This window comes from Prosopis cineraria, unplaced genomic scaffold, assembly GCF_029017545.1.
Source record: "Prosopis cineraria cultivar Desert tree isolate PC_DT_omini unplaced genomic scaffold, ASM2901754v1 PC2, whole genome shotgun sequence".
NCBI classification, from domain to species: Eukaryota; Viridiplantae; Streptophyta; class Magnoliopsida; order Fabales; family Fabaceae; genus Prosopis; species Prosopis cineraria.
In genome coordinates, this window is record NW_026555333.1 from 5158913 (window position 1) to 5184770 (window position 25858).

Here is a 25858-nt window from a genome sequence, read left to right on the forward strand (position 1 = left end):
CCTTCAAAATTACATTCTTACCATGTCATTAATTTCAGCTTCAGCAAAGGATTTCCCATCAACAAGCATGCTCCAAACAACTTTGTTAATTTGCAAAGATATATGCATAGCATATGAAGGACTTTTGTTCTTCTCCTCCATAAGCCGTAGTTGTGCAGCTTTCTGTAAAGCCATCCTTAATGATGCAGATGCGGCCTTTCTAGATTTTTGTGCACTAACAAGTTCTCTCATCAGTCCTTGAACCTGGCATTATAAGATGACTTCCGATTACCCATGCACATTTTTCATCTAGTGAAATATGCATATAAATATAATAGAGAAATAGCCAATACATCTCTATGCTTGTGGAAGGCAAAATCATAGAGAAAACTTTATATCCCAGAATTGCACAAACTCATTCCCCTAATCCCCACTCCCCACAAAGAAAAAAGAAAAGAAAAAAAAGATAACGATGATGATGATAGCAAAGTCACTTGATTAGAACCATAAATGCCACCACAAATAAATCCCAAAGAGCAACAGTTCAAATATTGCAATGAGCACAGAACTCCACGGTAAAAATCTAGATAGATGAAGAGAACAGTAAGCCATTCTAAAAAGAACAGAAAGCAAGTCATGTACTCAATGTCAAACAAGGGGTAAGAACTGAAGAGGAGAAAAACTGTCCAGAAAGAGAACTAGACGCTATGTAGCACAAGTACAAGTAGATGTATCATATCTGAAACAATAAAATATGCAGAAATGCCAGACTTCTAAAATTATAAAATATGGGCATGGCAAAGGATATTTGATAAGGTAGGATTTTGCAAGTGCATAATCATACCAAAAGACGAAAAGTCACAACTAGCAAAATACAATCACTGCAACCCAGAATCTAGCACAGACAATGCCGATAATACCCTTTAGGAGCCAGACATATCAATGCAGGACACATCAGTACGTGCCCAGAATGGATATCCAAGCAGAAATGGCAGTTATGTCCGTCATATTAGAAACTATCACTATCATTATATTTATGCATTTCACCCTGTTGACTTATGCATGAGTGAACCACATTGCAATCCGTCAGTGCTTTACTTGAGTTGAAGTAACTAATGTTATCTAACCTAACATAAATATTCAAGCAACATAAATGCAGAAAACTTGGGCTTTTCTACACCCAATGAGGTACACTTTTTATTTCATACCGCAGAAAATAAGAGTTTGGCTATTTCATACTGCATTGATAATTTTTCATCAATGTCTGTTTGCATGGTGTTTTATATAATGTAGCTCACTTATCCTCATCCTACGCACTCCTTTCCATCTTGGCTCTCCGCTGCTAATGAATTTATCAAACTCATCTTCAATAATTAAGTTCCACGCCCACAGAAATTACACCAAGCAACGCTCAGTCAACAGAAAAAGTAGAATATTTAATTCACAACATAAAATAGGAGTCACAACTATCCAATCACAATTATTAAAAGATTTTTTCCACATAGATAAGATTGTTAATGCAATTCATTTCTTACCAGAAGGGATCTTCCGCTGGTTATCATCCACAAGTCACTTTCCTTTTCAGGATATAAATCTCCAGAAGTATCACACCAAAGAGACAATTTTCTGATATCATCAAGAATAAACTTCTGTTCCCTTTCTTTCTGTTCAAGGTTGACTTTTGCAAGTTCCACCTCTTCTACACCATCAGGAACCACCTCATCTGCTTCTTCTTGGATGTCCTCATCATCTTCAGCAGGAAATGACAGGCTACTTTTCCGAGGTCTGAATTATGTACAATCCTCAATTAATTTGAAAGCTCATAATGCATCAGGTAGCACAGAACAATATCAAGAACTTCATCACTTTAAATGTTGAAAATATAAAAAGGTCAATTCTCATGCCCAACCATAAATCAAAACCAAACAAACATCATACTGATGTAGACAAATTAGATAACAGTAGAAACATCTAACTCATGTAAATCTCTATCTTTTTATGGCCATCAGCTTATGAACTATCTAATTATGCCAAAGTGTACCTGCAGTTGATTAAGGATTAGGGATGCTAATAAAACCTCCCTTGGACCTTCTCCTTAGAGTGTGCATGGAATTTGGATTGAGAGGAAGAGAGAGAGGAATTTTAATTTATATAATATCTTCTATTTAGATAAAATATATTTTTTTTTCTGTGGGACTAAATAATATTTATTTAAACCCAAATCAAAGAAATATCTGAAAATTTTCCCTCCATTCTCCTCTGTCCAAAATTACCCTAACGGCTTTATGAATTGATGAGTTTGATTCTTGCTCCCCCAGGGAAAAAAGAATTTCGGCAGAAATTATGTGAGTCCCAGCTACATTCATACTTCCAGCCCCAACATGCTTGACTTGGCATGTGTGTTAATGTTTTTCAAGAAAAAAAAAATTTATTGATTAACAAAAGATACAACATACAGAGATAGAGGAAAAATTCCCTCCTTAAACATAAGAAAAGGAAAAACATAAGGAAAAGGAAAGAGAGGAAAACAAAGAAAGCAATTAGAATCTTTCTCTCGATAGAACCTTGGCCTTTGAAGATCCACAAGTATTAAGCCCAAATATGGAAGGATCTATTTTACAAAGAATAAAGGAAATGGGTCCACATCTGATGGTGAGGTGGTGAGTGCATGAAAGGCACATAGCTAACTCTCACATGCTGGCTGAGATTGTTATTCCTTTCTTTTCTTTTTCCTTGGAGGGTGTGAGGAGGGGGTGATTGTTAGTTTTCATCTAAGCGAGCACTTGAGGTGTAAGAACAATGCAAGCAGAATCACCAGAAGAGTGCACTGGTCTCTCAAATACCAGAAAGTGTTCTTTTCCTTTATGCATCCATTTAGGTTTTTTCTAGCTGTATCAACATCTTCGTATCCCTAAACTTGGGAACGAAACTCTATTTTGTTCCTGAATAATATCAGAGTTGAGTAGCTCAATCTCCTTTTTAAAACCTATTGCATTCCATTCTAACTAAATTCATTATAAACCAGCAGGAAATGTGCATTAAAAACCTATAAACTTGATAGTTGATAGCTAGGAAAGCTCAAAGATCAGCTGGACAAACTCTCCTCAGAGTAACCATTGTTTGACGTGTGTTAATTTTACTAAACCATTATTTGGTTTTTATTAAAGAAAGAATAAATAAAGAATTAAACCATTACTATCCATTTTCCCAACAACATAAACTTATGGAGTGAATTGGCCCCTGACAAAAAAGAAAACTATACTATCGCATCTGATCGAGTACTTAATGGTGTAAAATAATAAATGTAGTGCCAACGTTATAAATATAAATATGGAGAATGCCTGCTTCAGATAAGTTACATTGATATAAGTGAAGTGATCATATTAGTATTTGAAGCATGACAGAAACAAAAAAATTAATTCAGAATGAGAGCAGAAAGAGATAGAATGAAGGAGGGAGGGATTGTCATTACTTTGGAAGACGAGCAAAGAGAAGATTAGTCAACACATCCAGCATAATCTGAAACTGACGAGAAGTCATTGTTGCCGTTATGTTTTGAGAATGGAAAGTGAGCTCCTTCAAGGGCTTCACCTGAAGCAAAGAGTTAACGTAAACATTTGACATACAATACTTAGCACAGGATACAAGACATAGAACTAAAGAAGCATACACTTTAAAAATAACAATGTCTGCAAAGAAATGCATGTATCCAGGAAAAAAGCATTACTATGAATAAACACATAGATAGGATGTCAAAATGGGAGGAATAGGTACTTACTTTCAGTTCTGGAGTCCCCCCTTTGTGCCTTGTATAACGGAAGTACATATCACAAGGCATAAACACTCTCTCAAGAAGAGCACCAGTACGCATTACTTTTGGAGAGTTTCTAAGAATTTTTGGGAGCCACTGTAATCCAGCTCCTGGATCAACATCTGTTGGGGCAACATGGGCCTGCACGTGCTCCAACATAACAGAGAACTCCATTCTCTTCCATGTCATTTCAGGTTGATATTCGCTAATGTGTACATTTGTATTACCAAGTGCTTGCTCAATCATCTCATACCCAACATGAAGGACTGAATGAAATGACCGTGCTAAAACACGACCACTAACAGCAGCAAGCAAAAACCTACCCTGTTTGGCAAGAAAAGAGGAGGCTCTAAAGGCATGAGTAGAAAAAGTGTGCACTTTCATGGACTAAATATATTATATATGTGTGTGTGTATATATAATTTTAGATTTTCATATCTAATAAGTAAAATCAAATGAAGCATCAAGGAGGTGCAAAACTATATACATAATTGTCATAGTCATTTCTATAAAAGGACAACATACCATTGATGGGAGTTCAACAACTAGGTATTACACCTATCTACGGGGGTAATGCCTTAACTTGACAGAGTAAAAAACAATTTTTTGTGGCGAAACGTAGTGCCAAGGCAACAAATAGAGCTCTTTCAAGGGGCACTTGCGAAGGTTTGTAGCTCAAGCAACTCCTAGAAAAAATAAATTCCTATGCAAGGACCTATGGAGCTTGACATAAATTTTATATAAGAAAAACTTGACTCCAAGATCATTAATCTGAATCACATATCAACTTAGATACCGGTGGCAGATATTCTCACCAAAGCTTTACCTAGAGTCGAGTGTGAAAAACTAACAAGCAATATGGAAATTTTGAATATCCATTCACTACCTTGAGGAGGAGTGTTGCTAGATATTTGAATCTTTGCTATTTCTATTAATTAATTTTCATTTTAATTTAGTCAGTTGTAGCCTAGACCTAAGAGAACACTCTTGAAAATTGTTGAACGCAATCTCTCAATTAATAATATTCCTAAAAGCTTGGTAAATGATAGAGCACAATGGCATCTTGCAATCCATGTAGCCGACCCCACCTAGTGGGATAAAGGTTTGTTGTTGTCGTTAGTCGGTTGTAGCCTAGATCATAGGCTTTAGAATATCTCAACATATCTTTGAATATTTCTACGTCTATGATCAAGTTACAATCTTATCTTAAAAAGTGATTAATAAAAGCAAGACCCAAAGTGCTTTAGCACAAGTTTCTCCAGTGATATTCACTCACAAAATTCTACAACACTCCACCTCAGTAGAGTACCAATCAAGCAACAACATTTTTGGGCCAAAAAAATAAGGGTTAAGAATATTGTATACGAAAGGTCACAAATGCCCCTAAACTCAACTATAGGTAAATTCTGTCCCTCAACTTTTAAAATTCTCTTTGTTGTCACCCTGCCGTTTTCCAACGGTCAGTAGGTCCCACATTATATTTTTTTAATATTTTTTATTACAAAATATTTGAGTTGAGGGGCAAAATGTCCCTTCGAGAATAGAAGTTAAGGGACAAAAATGACCCTTAACCTGATAAAAAATATTAAAAGAATAGTAAAATCCACTTATGACTAATGGGCGTTCAGTGTTTTTAATGTCCGAGCAATGAAGGAGAAAATCTTCAAAGTTAAGGAACAAAATTGACCCACAGTTGAGTTTATGGGCATTTATGACTTTTTGTATACAATTCAAGGATAAAAAATGACCTTTAACCCAAAAAATAACAACACTAAAACGTGAAATAGTCTACAAGGAGAATTTGATAATTTGACATAAGTTCCAAAAAATACTTGTAAAGCCCTTAAAAAAGTTTGCAAGTTAAAATAAAACCCAGCCATTAAATGCTAGGGAACCACCACAATCTAGAGCCAATCTTAAGTAGAGGTGAGGAAGTACATGTCCAACAATATAACTTTAAAGGGGAACTGAAGAGCACATTCATATAAAAGTCAAAAAGCCAAGAACTACATAGAAGTAGCAAGAAAAGGAAATGTTGTTAAAAGAACATGCAGAAGTGTTTGTGAGCACTGCCAACTTGAATGATTTGCTTCAGGCTGAATCTGGAAGAGAGAAAATGGTTGGCTTGTGCAACAAAAATCAATAATTAATATATAATGTATATGCACAAATATAAGTACTTAAGGAAAATAAATTTACAGCAAAAGATTATATTTGTGCTACTCTCCAGAATGAGCGATTAAGAATGAGGTTGAAATGCAGCATCAGTGTTAAGAGAGAAAGACAGAAGAGAAGAGAAGAGAAGAGAAGAGGAAGAAAGAGACCATTCCATTCATAATAATCCAACAGGCAGGGCACAGCACATATATCCTAAACCTAAACACGTGTCAAGTAAGGTCCTGCACTATCAATACTTCCTAAAATTCAGCAACATATAAAAAGGTAGTAATAAAATAACACAAAGACAAGAAAGCCTCTAAATAAAGTAGTAACATATAACAATACTCCTCCCCTAAAAAGCATCCTTGTCCATAAGGATGGAAGTAGGAGCAGGTGCCTGAATATTGAAGTGAGGAAATTGTTGTTTGATGGCTGAAAGATCTTCCCATGTGGCACCTTCAGGCTAGGAAAACTTCCAACGAATAAGAACTTGAGTGACGGGCAAGTTATGGGGCTTAACAATCTTCTAGCCAAAATTTCTTCCGGTTCTAACATAAATTGGCCATGATCATCAATTGGTGGTAAGGTAGAATGAAGAGTAACATCTGGATGAACAAACCTTTTTAACAAAGAAACATGAAACTCCGAATGAACCTGAGTATGAGAAGGCAAGGCCAACTCATACGCAACAGCTCGAATGCACTTCACCACTCTAAAAGGCTTAAAGTAACGAGCAGCTAGCTTATGCAAGGAAGAATTATTCAATAAATTCTTCCGAAAGGGATGCAATTTGAGGAAGACCATATCCCCCACATTGAAGTGTCATCCGAAACGGTGCTTGTTAGCTTTTTGCACTATCTGATATTCAGCCTTCAACAAGCGTTGCTTCAATAGTTGCAAGGTGAGCTCTCGAGGGGTGCAAGTCCTATCAACCATCTCATTGGGTGAGTCACCCACTATATAGGACAAATGAGTGGGAGGAGGTACACCATAAACTATCTCAAAAGAAGTCATCCCATGCCACAATTTAGCTAGTGGGAGCCACTTAACCTATTGTTTTGGAAAATCACTGGTCATGCAATGGAGATATCACTCCAAGCAACAATTAAGCACTTCTGTATGGCCATATGTTTTGGGATGGTAGGCGAAAGAAAAATGCAACTTAACTCCATATAATCTAAAAAGTTCCTTCCAAAATTTACCACAAAAGATTGGATCGCGGTCAGAAACAATGGATTTGGAAAAACCATGCAACTTGACAACATTATCCATAAATATACCAATGACATCCACAGCAGTAAAAGGATGCTTCAATGCCATAAAATGAGCAGCCTTAGATAGGCGATCAATGACCACAAAAATAATGGTTTTAAAGTAAGACTTAAGAAGCCCACTAATAAAGTCCATAGAGAGTTCAGACTAGATATGTTCACGTATAGGTAATGGCTGGAGAAGCCCTAGGGAGGCAACCAACTTGAGCTTAAAGCATTGGCAAGTGGTGTATTGACGCACATAGTTGCGGACATCTCTCTTCATCCCTTTCCAATAAAAGAAAGAAGCTAATCTTTTGTAAGTTGAATTCATGCCGGAATGACCACCAATAGCATCAGCATGAAAGAATTGAAGCAAATCCTCTCGAAGTCCACGATTAGCCCCTACTATAAGCTCACCCTTCCTTTTCAACAAGTGGTGCTCCAATGTGTACTTAGAATTGGACAAGGGATCATGTTCGAGGCTCTTAATTAGTTGCTGCAAATGATTAGCAAGAAGCTAAGAGTCACGCACTCTATTATATAGGGGAGAAATAGGCGTAGAAATAGCCAAACAATCCCCACTAGAGCGTCAGCGGCTGTATTATTGCAACCCTTGCCCTTGGAGTAGACGATGTCGTAGTCGAGGCCCCAGAGCTTATGAAGCCATTTACACTGTTCTTGGCTTAAATCCCGCCAGTCTAGTAAATGTTTCAGGGGTAAGTGGTGAGTTTTAATAATGAATTTTCACCCCCAAAAGTAGGAACACCATTGCTTGATGGCAAAAACAATAGCTAGCCGCTAACATTCATAAGCAAATAACTGGCGCTTGCGAATAGAAAGGGCCTTGCTAGCAAAAGCTAAAGGGTGGCCCTTTGGAGATAAAATTGCTCATAAACCACGTCCTGAAGTATCAATCTCAATCACAAAAGTTCATGAAAGTCATGAAGGGCAAGCACCGAGGGAGAGATGATAGCATTCTTGAGGGATTCAAAGGCTGCCTGAGCTCGTGGAAACCACACAAAACATTCATTCCTCTTTAATAATGCTATTAGGAGGCTACTAATAGAACTATAACTCTTGACAAAACATCGGTAATACCTAATGAGACCAAGAAAACCTTGTAATTCCTTAACTGAAGAAGGAATAGGCCAAGATGCTATTGCTTTAAGTTTCTTTGGATCTGCCTGAACGCCATGAAAAATGATAACATGGCCAAGATAATCTATGTGATTCGCGACAAAAGTGCACTTAGAAGACTTAGCAAATGGTTGATGCTATCGTAATAGTGATAATGTCACTGTCAAATGTTCCAAGTGAACTACCCAATGTTTGCTGTAAACCAAAATATCATCAAAGAAGACTAAAACAAACTTCCGCGAGAAGGGTCGAAAACCGATTTCACAAGACCCTGAAAAGTAGCAAGAGCATTGGTAAGGCCAAAAGGCATAACCATAAATTCGTACAAGCTGTCATGAGTGCGAAAAGCTATCTTGTCAATGTCCACTTCATTCATTCAATCTAATGATAATTGGCACGTAAATCCAATTTAGAGAAAAATTGAGCTCCATTAAGCTCATCTAAGAGTTCTTCTACAATTGAAATTTGAAATTTGTTCTTAACGATAGCCTCATTCAACCTCTGATAATCAACACAAAAACGCCATGTGTCATCTTTTTTCTGTACTAAAACAACTGGAGCGGTAAAGGAACTATGGCTTTCCCTAATAATCCCATTATCAAGCATCTGTTGCACTTTCTTCTCAATCTCAAATTTCTAGACAAGCCCATACCAATAAGGCTTACATAGAATCAGATGATTCACTTTGAGGGAAATAATGTGATCAAAAACACGTGATCGGGGTAAAGTAAAAGGTTCAACAAAAACATCCAGAAGTGAGTCTAAAATAGCTTATGACCACTGCTATAACGATCACCACACCAATAGCAAAGGCCCTTACACTTGTGTTCATCCATGTCTCATTTAGAAAGGGTCTTGTAGGGCTTGGAAGAGGCCGAGGACATTGTGCTTGCTAGAGGAGTTGTTTTGGGCTTCTCTATTAATGGACCTGGGGATGAAACGGTTTTAGAAGGGGAATCTAACTTGGGACCCGAATTGGTAGTATAGGAAACCTGAGAAGGACTGTCAGCCTGAAATGCGAAAGAAGAGTGGAATCAATGCGATGAGGACATGAAAATAGGGGCGTGGTCATGAATGGCTTGAATCATGGCAACCTAGCATCTTGCAAGCTTCATCGCATTGGCTAAGGACGATGGTTGAAAACTGAGAACGCTCTATTGGACATCGCTATTCAATCCCCCAATGAAGCAATTCATCGCAACATCATTCGTTAAGTCTACGTTTGTCAACAACTCATCAAACTTCTCCTCATATTCATCAATAAAATCACCCATCTGAAGTTTCTTAATGGCAATCATAGGATTGTCATCCTTAACGTCCCTAAACTTGGCCTCCATTTCCTTGAAATAGTCATTCCAAGAAATGTCTAATAGTTGCCTCTTTTTCATGAAAGAGAGATGCCAACGCAATGCACGTTTCTCCAAGTGAATGCTTAGAAGCATGCGATGCTCAATAGGTGTTTCATCAACAATAAAAAATTGACGACATGAGTAAGCCCAACCTCTAAATTCGGTGCCATCAAACTTAGGAAACGCAACTCTACTATGGTTGATCGGAACCGAATATAGGGAAAGAGGTGCAGGAAGCAAGCCTTCGAACGACCCAAATTGTGGTAGAAGGGTGGAAATGGGTGGTGGAGGTGCTAAAGCTGAAGGCATTGTAGGATGTGAGAGCTGTGTTTAGGGCAAAGTTGGAACTAGAATGATGAGGGGTCGGAATGGTGGTGACGTGGTGAGGCATTGGGCAAGGCCAATAGGACGGTTGAAGGGCTCACCAATCTTAAAGTAAGGGGCAGAGGAGGTTGACTTGCCATGTTTGAAAGTTTAGCAAATACATCAGCTAATTGGTCAAAAAATTTGTTAAGTATTTGTTTAATTTTTGAGATATTGTCTGTGTTCTATTGTACTAATGTAGATTGCATCTCCAAGCAGTGTTCCAAATCACTGAGCCGTCCAGTGCAGGATCGCATCTCTAGCAGAGCCTGGCTCTAATACCTAATGTTAAGAGAGAAAGAGAGAAGAGAAGAGGAAAGAGACTATTCCATTCATAATAATCCAAGAGGCAGGGCACAGCACATATACCTTAAACCTAAACATATGTCAAGTAAGGTACTGCACTGTCAATACTTCCTAAAATTCAGCACCATATAAAAAGGCAGTAATAAAATAACACATAAAGACAAGAAAGCCCTTAAACAAAAGGGTAACATATAACAATTAGCAAGGCATTACAACCGCATCAATAGTATATCTAAGTACTGGAAAAGAAAAGAAAGAAAGAAAAATAGACTGATGTAGTGATACGGACAAATAGGCATTATTCCCTCCAATCCCATTTATAAGACACGTTCTAGAAAGTCCATTTGGTCCCCCATTTACAAGTCAAGGTGCAGCTTTTTAGACTATTTAAAAAGTATTTCCAAAATTGCTCTTCATGAGAGAGAAAAGGTTACATGGCATCACTTTTTAGATTTGATATATAAGGCATATTTGGAATTTTACATACTTTTATTCCTTTTACTTTTTTTGCATTGATATTGATAAGATTGGTAGAAATGATTTATAAAGAAGGCCGAAGAAGTACCTTGCAAATATCAGGTTAGCTACCTAGTAGGAGAGTTAGTTAGGCTAGGTGAAGGGTATAGGACATTAGAAATAGTCCTCTAAGGCTAATTGTGTTATGCAATGGTAATATTGAAATAAATGTTAATTACCATTATGTTAGTTACCTTTAGATAGGTTAGTCGTGAGACATAGCCATTAGGTAGTTATGAGGATTAAGAGCCTATAAATACCGATAACCTTATTGTAATCTCTCATGCTAAGTTATCAATCAAATTTGTGCATTATTCAGAATTCTTTGTCCCTCTATTCCTCTCAATCTCTCTAATTCTCTCACTCTTTTCTATTCTTCTCTCCAATCCTCTCTATTTCTCTCTCTTTCAATATTATTCTACCATAACAGTGATATCAAAGCCAAGAATCCTTAGCCATGGCATACCTTTCATTCCAACATGAGAATGAGGATGACCACTAAAGGTGGTTTCGTCAATAGGGGAGTGTGAAAGAATCTAATGAATTCTTTAATAGCCACACTAGAGGCTTAAAATTGCAAGAAAAATATTTGGTTTCTGCATATATGGTCAAGCTCAAGCCAAACTTGTAGAACTAATACATCCCTTCAAACCAAGAATAATGCAAGAAGCCAAGAGTCTTGCATAATTGCAAGAAATCATGCTAATGCATCAAGCATAAAAGAAGGCACAAGTACATCAAGATATTTATGGGTCACAAGTGCTTTTGGAGAGAGATGAAGGAAGGACACCTCTATAAAATTGTAGGAATTAGCAAGCCAACAATGGTGCTAGAAATCATAGGGATCCCACAACTATAACAATTGATGTTGAAGTAGGGTCTTCCCTACCATTAACTCAAGATATGCATCAAGTGTCACAAGAAGGTCCTATCATTGAAGAAAAGAGTGGGTCCTTTTGGACCAACACTTAAGAAAATTATGACATCGTTATCAAGAAAAGCCAAGAACTTCGAGTAATTGATGGTTATGTGAACACTTATTCCTTCAGTCATGGGTCCAATCACAGTCTACCATCTGTTCTAGGTTATCTATTTATGCATGTTCTCCAGACTCAGTCAGTTACCCTCTACTTTGCTAATGAGAATGTATATCTCTACTTCCTTACCGCTAGTGCTCATTCTTGTTCTCATTTGGTTCAAAGGCAATTTAATTAGGATGCTTTGGGGGTCTAGTTTGATATGGTTTTATGTGTACTTAACCCTTGAGGGCAACGATCTTTTGGTGGAGATGTATTGTTACGTAATTATAATAAATAAGAAAAAAATTAATATTTAATTAGGGTTTAAATAGATTTAGATATGATTTATGATTTAAATAGATTCAAAATTCCTCGTCTCCCTATTCCTCTCAATCTCTCTAATTCTCTCATTCTTTTCTATTCTTCTCACCAATCCTCTCTATTTCTTTCTCTTTCAATATTATTCTACCATAACAGTTGTATTAGAACCAGGCATTCCTTAGCCCTCTTTTCTTTTCTTTTTGTTTATTCTCATTTCTTTTCCTTTCTTCATTCAAAAAGCAATGGAAGCAAGGCTAGACAAAAATTCAAATGTTGAAGAGGAAGCAAGAAAGCGATGAATTGTAGAGGGCCATTAAAGAATGTTTCAGGTCTTTGTATGAAGCACCCATGAGTAACTTAATGAGGTTATAACAACAAAGGACTTTAGCAGACTTCAACAACGCTTTTGATTCCATTTCTTGCAAGCTACAACTTACACAAGATTATTTGGTGGCGCATAGATTAGAGGCTTGCATGAAGACTATGTTGGTTCAATATGTCTCTTTTAGTAGAGAGGTATTGTTATGTAATTATAATAAATAAGAAAATAATTAATATTTAATTAAGGTTTAAATAGATTCATATATGATTTATGATTTAAATAGATTCAGAATTCCTCATCTCCGTATTCCTCTCAATCTCTCTAATTCTCTCATTCTTTTCTATTCTTCTCGCCAATCCTCTCTATTTCTTTCTCTTTCAATATTATTCTACCATAACAATTGTATTAGAACCAGGCATTCCTCAGCCTTCTTTTCTTTTTTGTTTGTTTCTTCTCTTTTCTTTTCTTCATTCAGAAAGCAATGGAGGCAAGGCTGGACAAAAATTCAAATGTTGAAGAGGGAGCAAGAAGGCAATGAATTGCATAGGGCCATTAAAGAATGTCTTAGGTCTTTGTATAAAGCACCCATGGGTAACTTAATCAGGTTAGAGCAACAAGGGACTTTAGCAGACTACAACAACGCTTTTGATTCTATTTCTTGCAAGCTACAACTTACACAAGATTATTTGGTGGGCACTTAGATCAAAGGCTTGCATGAAGACTATGTTGGTTCAGTACGTCTCTTTAAACCAAGAACAATGCAAGAAGTGAGGAGTTTGGCATGAATGCTGAAGATTACATTGCAAAGGCAAGTTGCGAAGGGGGCATCTGTCAAGAATAGTGCGAACGTGGATGCTGGAGCTAGTACTCAGCCTTCGCACCTCAAATTTGATATGGGTCGATTGGCTCAAGAAGGTTTATCTTCCCCGTCATTAAAAAATGAATACATCAACATGCAAGATTTACAAGACGATGACAAGAATGTTGAAACGGAAGATAAGTTTGGTTCGGTCACCTCCCCAACAAGCCCATTTGAGTTCAATGATGAGCAAGAACCCTCTACCACTCAAAAAGATAGTGGGTCTTGTTCAATCTCCTCCTAAGAAGCGTGCAACAAAGTGCAGCAACCCTTAGTGCAAGATGGTGATATCAAGAAGAATCATTAGTGTGAATTCGATTACAAAGATGTGGGTTCAAGGATTTGCAAATGGGGCTGATTAGAGTCTTTCATCACTAGAGTTAGCAAACATGTTTGCTATGGCTTGCATTTTAAGACCCAGTTCAGATGGAGGGGTGGGGTACTTGAGAGAAGCTAAAGAAGGTTAGGAAGGTTGTTGTCTTCTCTAGTTTCTCCATTGCAGTCTGTTCTTGTATCTTCAAAGCCATCTTGTTGTCTACTTCTTTTCTTGAAATACCGTGTCTCTGTTTTTTGGGTGAGTTTTCTGCTTTCTTTGCTCAAAAGATCACACGGGGATGTGCCTTAAATGCTGAAAAGTCAAGGGCACCCATCTCATTCATCTAGTGGGACCCGCGAAGGTGGTACCAACTACTTAAAGAAAGAAAGAAGAAGGAAAAGGGCAAAAAGTGTAGCAGCATGGTAAGGCCTCTCATGACTAAGGCACATGGGCAGGTGTTAGTTTGGAGAGAGTATTGCACACATGGGTGCATAGGTCAAAGACAGATTTTCTCTATTTCAAATGGTTATTGCTTTTGCGATCTTAGTGGGTGCCAGCTATCATCCACTATCTGTACATGGGCTCATAGGTCAAATAACAGGGCCAATATCATTTGCATGAGCCCAATAATGCAGGAAAATATTTGTTGGGCTTTATTCATTCAAGTTCCGCCTACCTGTTTTCTTGTTTTGATGTGGTACGAAGGAAAATTGATCAAAATGCTGTTGGGATCAAGTCAGAATGAGTTTCTTTCATTTATTCAAGCATTGAACAATGACAGTGAATAGTGAACAGTGAAGTGAATTGGACAGTGATAGTGAACAGTAACTTCCAGGAGCTTAATGCTCTCTTTCCAATATTTCAACAAAAGTTCACTCAAATTGCCGTCCATGACCTTTGAGGACAAAGGTCTTTTGGGAGGGGATATTGTTATGTAATATTGAAATGAATGTTAGTTACTCTTAGTTAGGTTAGCTGTGGGAAAAAGCCATTGGGTAGTTATAAGGATTAAGATCTTATAAATACCTATAACCCTATTGTAATCTCAAGCTAAGTCATCAATCAGATTTGCGTATTATTCAGAATTCCTCATCTCTCTATTCCTCTCAATCTCTCTGACTCTCAGTCTTTTTTATTCTTCTCTCCAATCCTCTCTATTTCTCTCCCTTTCAATATTACTCTACCATATCAACTTGTAAATCTGTTGAAGAAATAAACACTCTTTTCCTATTCCTTCTTAACAAGTACATTAGAGGAAAAACTGAAAACATGAATCTATAACTTTTGTCAATATGTGGTTTGAGTGAGATTAGGGTGGATTAAGTTAGATGCAGATGAGGCAGAATGTAGTTTAAGCAAAAGTGCAGGATGTGGTAGTGCAATAGAAGATAGAGGAGCAAGGAAGAAAGGTGGCTTCTACATGAGGATAATTAGTTGTTCCAGTCATAAGGTCAAGTCCTTGGGATTGTTGGAGGGCTTGAGATTAGCACGGGAGTTGGGTTTAGGAAGGTGAAAGTGGTGTGAAACTTGCTAAAACTTGTCAATGATGTTATTGAGGTAAACTGATAGAGCTCATTATTTTCCTAAGACTTATAAAAGGATGACAAAGAAGATAAATGACTCAAGTGGAAACGTTTTGACTGGTCCAGATGCTTATCCTTCAATCCCTAGACGTAAGGAATAGTGATTTATGATCTTGTGTTGTGATTAGAATCTTTTTGGGCAGTATGGGCTGTGAGGAAACCATGCTGTAAGTATTAATAGTCTTTTGCTGGAACAAGGGGGAGAGGGAATGACTTTGTATTAGAAAAGTGAGGGAGACACTAGCCTCTTGAAAGCCAAAGGTTGTGAGACCATTGTGAGTGTGCTTGGTTCTGTTATTGCTGTACTTGGACTGTTAGGGGAGATAGGGTTTGGCCAGAATCAATGAGTGTCATTGCAACACTGATTCGGTTCTCTTTCGGTTTATTAACATCAAAATCCTCATGATTTTCCCCTCATATTTAACTGTTACTGTAATTTTGCATTTAATACTCCAATTTTCTGGTTGGGTCTCATCATAAACTCAAATGTCGACAGTCTAAACTCCTTAGTGCTGAAGATAAGGGAGTTAAAAAGCAGATAGTGGCAGCTAAAACTTTGACATAGTGCTAGAGGCACAAATGAACTGACAGATGGTGTGGCAACACTTTTAAGGGAACCACTTGAATCTGCGGGTGGTCAAGTGACTAGAGATCTCTAGGTGTCTGACCACTCAATGATTTAATTTGTTTTGTTTCTGGGTTGTGCCCAACTTTCTTTATCCCCACCCCAAAACAAAGCAATAAACAAAAGAAAATAAAATAAAAAAAGAAGATTATGATGTGACTCAAGGAACTGTGCAGACTTATATAAGGAAAAACAAAAAAAACTAGAAATGAAAAATCCAGCATGTCAAGACTCTTAACCTTAGGGTCCAGATTTTATGGGATACATCATTATGTGTGTAGGGTGACTGTAGGTTCAGCTTAGGTGATGGTGTCATTTTTCTGCTTCCTTAATATTTTGTTTTCGTTTGTTTTGGCACCAAGAGAATTTGGTAACTCAGATATTGAAGAGGACAGTGCTGGTCTCTTGAACACCAGTGGGAGACCTGACCTTTGCGTGTATGTTGTTGGTGAACATTTCTTCATTGTATTCTGCTGTCGTAGGGAAGAGGGTTTTGGCCAGAATCAGTAACTCTATTTTTGTAACACTGATTCGGTTATTCCGTATTAATATCAAAACCTAAAAATTTCCCTTCATTTCTTTGTCTTTATGTTAAGATTCTGTTGAGAACTAGTAAATAAAGCTAAGCTCTATCAGATTACTTCAACAAATTAAATGAACTTAGAAAATGGAAAATATTTTCATCCAGGTTCAAGTTCCTGACTAATAAACACACACACACACACACACACACATGTATATGTACATCCTGAGAACTGTTAGAAAAGTTGGTTTAGAATGCACAGGTTTTTTTTTTTTTTTTTTTCAGGAAGGATGCACAGCTATTATTTTGAACTTACATTTGCATCCTCTGAGTGAAGATTGAACTGCGGCTCAATAACATTCACCATGAAGCGACGAGTCCCCTCCTCTGAACTATCTAAGCTTTCATTTTTAGCTGGCAATAAACCCAAATGGAGAATGATATGAAGCAGAGAAGGCCTCTCAATAAAAATAAATAAATCACACTGGAAAATCAAAATATCTAGGACCTTGTGAATGATGACAATTTCTGTTGCAACAGATGACTTTTGTTTTTTTTTTTTTTTTTTTTTTGGTGTGCTACCCTCTGAACTATGATCTAATAGCGTGCCTATATTTGTATCAGCAAAAAGAAATTTTAAAGCATAGAGACATACCAGCTGATAAGCTGTCCATCTTAACAAAATTTGGTGGAGACCAACGTGACCCAAGAGTCTCCACAGGCTGAGAAGTTGACGAACTTGCAACATTACCCGCAGGAGGGCGCACCCGAACAACTTCTTGTTGGGTTTGGGTTACATCATCCTGATTATTTTCCTCAAGTAATTTTCTCTGTGCATACTTTCGAGAAGGAGAAGGCTTGGGAGGTTCAAAAGCTTTGGATAAACCACCAACCCAGGACCAAACAGCATCTCTGTTTTCAATAGTCCACAAAAGTTTGAGACCATAGACAAAAACACGCTGACAATTGTCAGCTATTACCACATTGTAACCATCATCATCACTTGGGTCGGACTGCAAATGCTCATCAGTTTCACTCCCATTTTCAAACTCAGATCTTACATATGTCATTTCAACATTTCTTCTTCCAGCTTCTTGCCAAGCTAATAACCTAGCAGGATCAACCTTTGGGGACTGTCGTCTGATAGTGAAGTAGTCAGATGACAACAAAAATCCATCATCACAATTCTTCTCAGCACAACCACTCATGTAGCCCTTTTCACTTTTATCCATTGATGCAGACTGTGAGCTTTTACGAGTCATGTTTACAACTTTTGCAACATTAGCAGAGTCTTCTTTTTTTAGAAAAGCCCTAGGCATATGAAGGTCAAGACCCTGGTAGACAAGATCAAGGACATCACGTTTGCTTTCAAAAGTATATTTTTGCTTGCCTCTACTGTAACAGAGCTCATACTTAAGCTTTGTCATATTAAATGTCAGTCCTTTTGCTGGATCATCATTGTCTAAAGGCATGTGCTTTATACAGGATGGTGTAGCATCTAGACGGAGCATAAATTCTGTCATCACTTTGTCCAGTGACAAATTACCTGACCTAGCAACCCTTGGAATTCCAAAACGGGGCCAACGAGAAAAGCTACGCAGTTTATGTGGCGGATTGTAGTTCATACTCCAGAATCTTAAAACCCATGCTAGATCATGAGCACCAATGTTCAATGTTGGGGAAGCAGGCAAAGCATTTCTAGAATGTTGAGGAGGATCAGAGACATTACCAGCTCCCTCAATGCCATCTATAACAGAAGAAGATAAGGAATATCTTTGTGATGAGGGAAGCCAAGGTTTAAGACAGAAGTTCCACCTAAGTGAAAGAGAAGTGGATCTAAAAGGATCAAATACTTTATCCCGTGGCTTACCCTCGGCTGGAAGTGCAAATAAATAATGATTCAGAGGTTTTCCAGATTCACAATCCCAGTCCATTGTAACTTCAAGAGTAAAGACAGGGGCTTCCAGAAATGCACCAGAGACACCAGTTGGAGGCTTGAAACCACGTTTGTTTGCCAAACTCTCCAAACTGCTCAAAAAAATCTTAAAATTGTTGGCAGAAACATTAACATGACCATCTGTATGGTGAATTTCCATAGAGCCACTTACAATTTGAAGTTTATCTAGCTTTTCATAAGGATCAGTGCTGGCCAAAATACTCCATCTGGATTCTTGGAAGAATAAGGAAATTTTTCCATGAATGTAATTTCTCATGTCATCCCACCATGGCAAACTCCGTTCCTTTTTTGGTGGCTGAATAAGTGGACCAGGATTCTTAAAACTTAAATTAGCCCTACGCAGTGCAACAGTGAAGGCATAACTTATATCAGCAAAAGATGGTTCATATCCTACCCCAAATGACACTTCTGCTTTCTGAAAATGTATGGGCAAATTTGAGTAGGTCTTCATTGGTGGAGTAGTACCACTAGCTGATCGAAGCATGCGCACCTTCCTCCACTTCCCAACATAGACTTCTTGATAGATTTGAGGTTGAAAGCTAGTTGCCTAGTTGAATTAAAGAAAGAGAGAAGCAAAAAAGAATTATGGATTTAGGTAGGTTGAAAAAGGCAGGAAAAAAGTATAGACACACAATAGGGCAAATGCAACTGATGCTTCAAAAGGTTTTGTAGAAACACTAAACTTTAATGTGGGGAACAAATACACACACACACACATTATTCATGTGGTAATTTATTAAATAAATGATCATATATAAATAAACGTGTCTGCACCAACATAAACCACATCCATAATACTAATGCACCAATTCCATACCAACAAAAGCACATAGAAACCTGTCTTCTTTGAAAAAGCATGAAACAATATGTAAAACTCTCAACTCAAGGGTCCTAATAATTCAACGGTTCCAGCTGTTTTACTAAACTTTTCTCCTGCAATTCATATGCCTCAAGATTGTCAAATGGGCCTACAAGCTGCATGAATGTAAAAGCCTGCTTTTTGCTATAATTGATTGGATTGCGTAGACAATAAGAATAAATCAAATCCTAAGTACTCTTTAAGTTTCTCAGAAAAATATCCAACCTCAATAATTAAGAATATTTAAGAGAATTCAACAGTTAGATTATTGAGCTTCAAAGGTTACATCTGCTAAATGCAATACGCAACTACATGGTCAGAAAACATTCCCAAAAAAATTCACATGATTTACTATTGGGGCATGGGTGAGAGAGAGCTAGAACCCATGCCACATGATTTACTAATTAATGAGGTTTGAGAGCCTAAGATCCCTCAAATGCCACATCAAAATCCCATATTTCCAAATTCTAATGTAGAACTCAAGTTTTATACCTTAAAATTCAGTCCTAATAAAACTGAAATAATTTAAGAACCAAGTCCTACACTGCTGACTAAAACTTATAGCTCTCAATCCCTTAGCCAGCAGAATGTCCATTAAAAATACATGCCTACTTTATCAAAGACCATAAAAGAACTAATTTTCAGGTATTCTCAGATGGGATAAATCTGATTAAAGAAGAATTTAAATGTTTAAAGGATAAATATGCCACATAAATATTCCAAAAGTATGGTATTTATCCCATGACTGTCCTCTGACCAATTTAGTCAGTAACTCAATGAACTAGCAGTTTGGTTTCAATATATAACTGACAAGCTAAAGAACCAAACGACAGTCAAAGAACTGCCAGCCTCAAACAGGAAATCAGAGTGAAATGACAAGTCATTGCCTTAAACCAGTCAAATCATGAGGCAATAAGCCGGGGACTCTAGTCTGAAAAAGGGCATTATGGTACATACTGGGATCCGAACTCAGCATTTGATGAAAGGAAGGGAGTGGGATGTTTCTGATCCAAGTTACCTGTTGTTATGCATTGAATATGTTTTATTGGATAAGAAATCTAGCAGGAAAACAAAAATATTAATTCTTAGGTGTTATGTCATTATTTTCACCAAAACAACTTGTGTATAAAGTGAAACTCTGTACTTGTTATCAAGGGGGATTGAGTTATTTAATGTTTTTAAAGTCTATAAGTAATGCTATATAATTATTTTATCTTGAATGATTGATATTTTTAATTTTTAATATATTACATTTTTATATAGTATGGTATATAAGAATACAAAATATGCATCTTTTCTATTAGCAGTCAGATGCAGTTTGATTACAATTGTACTTCTGGAATGTGAACCAATCTTTTTACCAGTCCAATTTTTAAAGCATTGCACTGGGTCGATGCATGTATTTACCGATCTTGTCACTGAAATAATTCTGTATTCTAAAAGGGTCTTCTTGTCTTAAACATGAGTAAGTCATGCCATATACTTCAAGTTATAACTATAAAAAGGAAGGAAATGTGATCTATTATTAAGCTTACCTGCTGGGCCAACACAAGACAACCTTCACATTTACCAAAACTTCCAGAGAAAAGGGGGAATGTGTAGTTCCGAAGCTGGACAACAAGAGAACCTGTATTTAAGATAATATTTCTCCCATACAGTCGAGAAAATGGTATCTCATTTTCAAGACAGACAGGATCAAGCTTCTTCAGCACCTCAATCATCCCAGCCTCTCCACCATCAATTTTTGTCAAGCTTACATCCAAGTCTAATGCAGATATAGAGAGAAGAGAGGCCCTAGAAGTGCTAGGTTTGAAACCAGCTTGAAATCCTTCTCTGCAGGCACCAGATCCTTCAGACAACACTAGGTTCTGACATGCCTGGTAATATGACCGGAATGACCGTTTATAAATTTCTTCCCTCATGGTTTGAACAGTTGAAGAGTCTTTGAAATCAACCTCAACATCATTATAGTAAATCTTTCTTTCCTGAGCAGAATTATTGATATCAGTAGATTGTGGATCTTGATTGGCCTCTGAAATAAGTTCGTCCAGAAATTTCAACCGGACAGCTAATTCACAGGCCTCCTTCTTCATCAGCTGATAGTGTTCATCAAGCCATCCCTGGATTGGTTCCTCTTCAATGTCAGCTGTTAACTTGCGTATGCAAAATTTTATGCATCCAAACTTTATTGAACTAGGCCTTCTGACTTTAGAGCTCTCTTTCTCAGGAGGAAAAATCAGATTAGTTTTAGCAGCAATGATGAGCTTTAAACCTCGTAACATATCCTCGATAGCATCATCGATGGCACGTAGTTGCAATCTGTATGGCATGCATATGTGAACATCAAGGCCTTGAATTACCCAATCCCATGTTGTCACTACAGGTTCTTTTGGATCAGACGTACCTATAGAGACACTAGGAATCCGTGAAACTTGCATCCGACTACTCTTGAAAACTTTAGAACCATTAAAACTAAGCATAAGTCCTTCAAGGAGAAATCCAATACGAGCATTCTCAGAGAAAATTGACTGAACCTGAACCACAGCATCAACTCCATCCCCAAGCCCAGCTTGTATACTTAACATTTCCACGTCAACTGCAAAAATAGATTCTTTCTTCTTGTGCTTTTCAGGATGCCCTAATTCCACAGTAGCTTCCTTTTTCCAATCACCATCTCTGAGATTAGATACACCTCCCGTATTTTCTTTACAATGCTCCTCAACTTTCCTATTGTGTACCAGTAACTTCAGTTGCAGAACAAGTTCAACTAGTGATAGATACGTATCAGGCTCCCAACTCACTGAAATATCAGTAGCACTGAAAAGAGAGCAGACAGCAATCTCCCTAAGGCCACCTGAGCGCTGCACCAGTTTAGCATTTTGCATGTCAAACAATGACACCTTTGTCACTGGCTTATTTTCCTCCATATATTCCTCGTATATAGATCTGGCTCTTTCAAGTTCCATCTGTGTGGACTGTTTCTCCTTGTTGACACACACATTGAAGTGCAAGATTTCAAAAGAGACAGAGTACTTCAACTTTTGGTATTCATTTGAGATTGTGGACATTATATTTGCTTTACGTGGGGTGCCATCAGTTAATTCATTTATTATAACACGACCACCCTGTGAACCATAATTAATTTGCTTGGGATCAGGAACAACTATATTTTCCAGGCCTGTCTCACCCCACATATAGATTGAACATCGTTCAAGATTAAATTTCAGCATTTGAGTTCCCTTCCCCGAAGATTTTGATAACCGCCCCTGGCTCTGAGTTGATTTTTTCTTCAAAGCGGATAGATTTTTCAAGAGAGCTTGAAAGGATATGGCTGTTGATATGAGTGATTCAACACGCTTAAAATTTAAATAAACTCCCATGCCGGTAACATCAATTGATAAACCTAATTTACACCTAGGACTATCTTCTTCAGAGGATTCCATGTCCTTTCTGCCCCAATCCAAACTAACTTTTGCTATGTGCATGATAGAGCCAGAATTTGATTCCACACCAAAAAAACTTTCTTTCAAGCATTCTTGATATTCATCAGCCAAATGGAGATTCAGCTCACCAAGTTCAGCATGTGCTGTTGTCCCCGTATTTGAAATGTTGTTTGCAAATAGATGCGATGATTGAGAGCAACCCTAACATGAAAAGCAATAGATCCAGGGTTTACAGTCAATGTCTCTAGTCAAATCAATAAATCATTTTCAGGAAGAAAAAGCATAATTAAGATAACCACATGTAAAACAGAAGAACTTTAGTTAAAACATTAAACAACAATAAATTCAAAGAAGAAAATAAAAGGTAGTGAAACATGATAATTAAAAATAGAAAATAGTTTATCACAATGAGAATCATCAGTCAAGTGTTTCTCAACAAAAGACTAAAAGAAGGTCAGAACAAAAGACAAGAAATCTTTGAACCTCAAAGCTGAAGTACAACTGCTGGTACATATTATAGAAGGGGTTCATTGGTCACTGTCTCCTTCTTCTGGAAATTTATACTGGCTGTAACTGCCTCTCTAAGGCATCCTTGATAAACACACAAGATGGAGAAGACAGTCATTGGTCACAGTCCCCCAAAATATCTCATTATTCCACCTAGTTTACCTTAAGATGGAGAATTTCTTCCACATAGCATCATTTCCCTCTTTTTAGAATTTGGATTCAACAACTGAATTATTATTAGTAGAGTGTCATCATGCATAATATACTTGTTTGATTATAAGGCTCACGAAGGGCCTCCATCATAACTCTCCTATTAAACACATTAAAGATATAAAGCTCAAGTTCAAAATTTACAAGTTCAGTGAGGCACTCAAAACTGAAAATTGAGAGACAAGCCACCAACATTGTCCAGCAAAGTAAAAGGGTTCTTGGTGTGGTCATTGTATACATTAATACTATAGTCAAGTGAACAGCATATTACTTACATGATACATGGGAGAACCAGCCATATTGAAAAGCACAACTGTCATCTCAGGAGCTGAGACATTACATGTCCACATGATGGTCTTATCGTCAGTTGATTGTGGCTTTATAGTATCAGGAGCTTTCTCTTGCAGTACCATTTTTCTCTTCTTTGACAAATGCAGGAACAACCAAGGCTGTAACCTGCTCATTATGATGTTGCACTGCGTACCCCCTAGCTTAATTTCTGTTTCAGCTCTAACAGGTGAGGTTGGCTGAAGGAAGAAAAGCACCAAAAAAATATGTATTATTTAAACAAGCTGGAACGAGATTTCAAGAAGAAATATTTCATGAATTAACAATCAACAAATAATCAATATTAAAACAAAAGGGAGGAAAAGAAAATTCAGCATAGGGTAAATCAAAGCACTGCTATGTTTAGAGTAGCAGAGCAACTTTCCTTGCCATTCATCACTTTGATTCTTCTCTCTTTTTCGTATTCTCACTTCAGAGAAAATGCTATCAGCTATTTTTGTGTAAAAATTTTCCTCCTTTTATTATAGAATTTTTTTAAGAAAAATGTAGCAATGTTAAAAAAACAAAAAAGGTAAACTTTTTCCAAAGAATAATGATATGCATCTTTAAAGAAATATTATTAAAGAAAAAAAGAAAAGGGTAAAATAAAAGGGAGGACAAAGGATCCTCTAATATACATTTATACTTGTTGGCAGGTAATAGCAAAAATTGCATTAAGTAGAACGCCTAGAGGCCATAACATCTCTAGTTAATCTTACAAAAGCACTGCCTTTTATAGAAAAGGAATTTTATTAGAAGGTAGAAAAGTTACAACGAAGGAGGATACAGCATACTCTTGGAACAGACCAAAAAAAAAATTACGAAAAACAACACATCCCCAATATCTCCACATATCTGACGGGGAAGAAAGACAAAAAGAAGCCAAATTCCAATTCCCAAGTCTAAGCCACACTAAAAGCAAAGACATAAGATGCCATAATAAATGCAAATATTACAAACCAAGTGCACCATGAAACTGTTCAAGATCAGAGGCCACATCCATAGTTCTCCATTATAATAGGCAACCAGTGCCATTTATATATAAACTTGAGCAACAGTTATTTCCAAATGAAGTGGCTTCTCACAATAATTAATCTGAAAAATCTATACAATGTGTAGGTCTGCAAAAATTTATCTTCTTTCCACCACAAAAAACTTCCTGTTGTTCATGTCAAGCAACTTTTTCCATGAAATAATAAAGGAATTACCAATCATAGTGTGCTACAAGGATGCTATATTGCAAGTAACTTACCTGCACTGGGATAAACACAAAAGATACCAAATCCAACTTCAATATTTCCAAAATGCAAGAACCAGCTTCCCTAAGAAGCTGTAGTATCAATGGAGCAAATAAAAATTTGTCAACAAGAATCAGAGCAATGTCAAATAGTGGAAATCATGTCATAAGAGCTTCATCAAAATCAATAGTCACCCTACATACATGAATCTCACTAAATTCCAGTTGAAAATCAAGGCGCGTACTTTCCCCAACATCCTCAGTAGATCGAGATTTCATGCTTTTCAATTGGATGCCCATGATGTTATTCTCAATTGAAAGACCAAGTTCACGATGCACAAATCCCACATCTAACTTGGGTAGATTGAAGCTGACCTATCAATAATCAATAACAAGTATAATTCTATATTTAATATTATATCTATCCAATAAGTTTATTAGTAGAGACACTGGTGCCATTGGAAAACATTTTGAACTTTTTTGCAAGGTTAAATATAACCAACATCCAATATGAATCAAGAACGCCTGGTTTTACATCAAAATTAGAGAAAGAGAACATGGTTATTCATTAACCAGTCAAGTATCACAAGTAGATAGACACTGACTTTCACTAGGGCCCTACATTTCCAAATTAAATCAACCAAAAGGAAACCAAACATCAAAAGCAAAAATCTGATACAGAAAGAGACTTGTGAGTGAAGGAAAACAGTTTGCCCAAAAACCAAAAAGTGGTCTAGGAAGCCAAAAACATCCTTAATATCAAGCTCCTAGTACAAAGTTAAGATGTGTGGTCGCTCTTTTGTTGATCTTTAAAAAAAAAAATGGTCATCCCCAAAAAAATTTAAAAAAAGAGACAATCAACCATGACAAGGAAAC

The 25858-nt window shown here is 37.1% G+C and overlaps 1 protein-coding gene across 2 annotated transcripts in view; it reads right to left on the bottom strand.

Annotated features, from left to right (window-relative positions):
* LOC129303013 (protein SABRE) overlaps nucleotides 1-25858 on the bottom strand; it is a 41632-nt gene that overhangs the window by 7894 nt on the left and 7880 nt on the right. For both annotated transcript variants that reach the window (XM_054941997.1, XM_054941998.1), the window contains 10 exons: nucleotides 25187-25357; nucleotides 24998-25075; nucleotides 23694-23945; nucleotides 20794-22902; nucleotides 17098-18946; nucleotides 16759-16856; nucleotides 3758-4114; nucleotides 3452-3570; nucleotides 1515-1764; nucleotides 22-243 (listed from right to left, as the gene is read on the bottom strand). In XM_054941997.1, coding sequence (XP_054797972.1) covers nucleotides 22-243; nucleotides 1515-1764; nucleotides 3452-3570; nucleotides 3758-4114; nucleotides 16759-16856; nucleotides 17098-18946; nucleotides 20794-22902; nucleotides 23694-23945; nucleotides 24998-25075; nucleotides 25187-25357 — 5505 coding nt within the window. The remainder of the gene's footprint in view (nucleotides 1-21; nucleotides 244-1514; nucleotides 1765-3451; nucleotides 3571-3757; nucleotides 4115-16758; nucleotides 16857-17097; nucleotides 18947-20793; nucleotides 22903-23693; nucleotides 23946-24997; nucleotides 25076-25186; nucleotides 25358-25858) is intronic.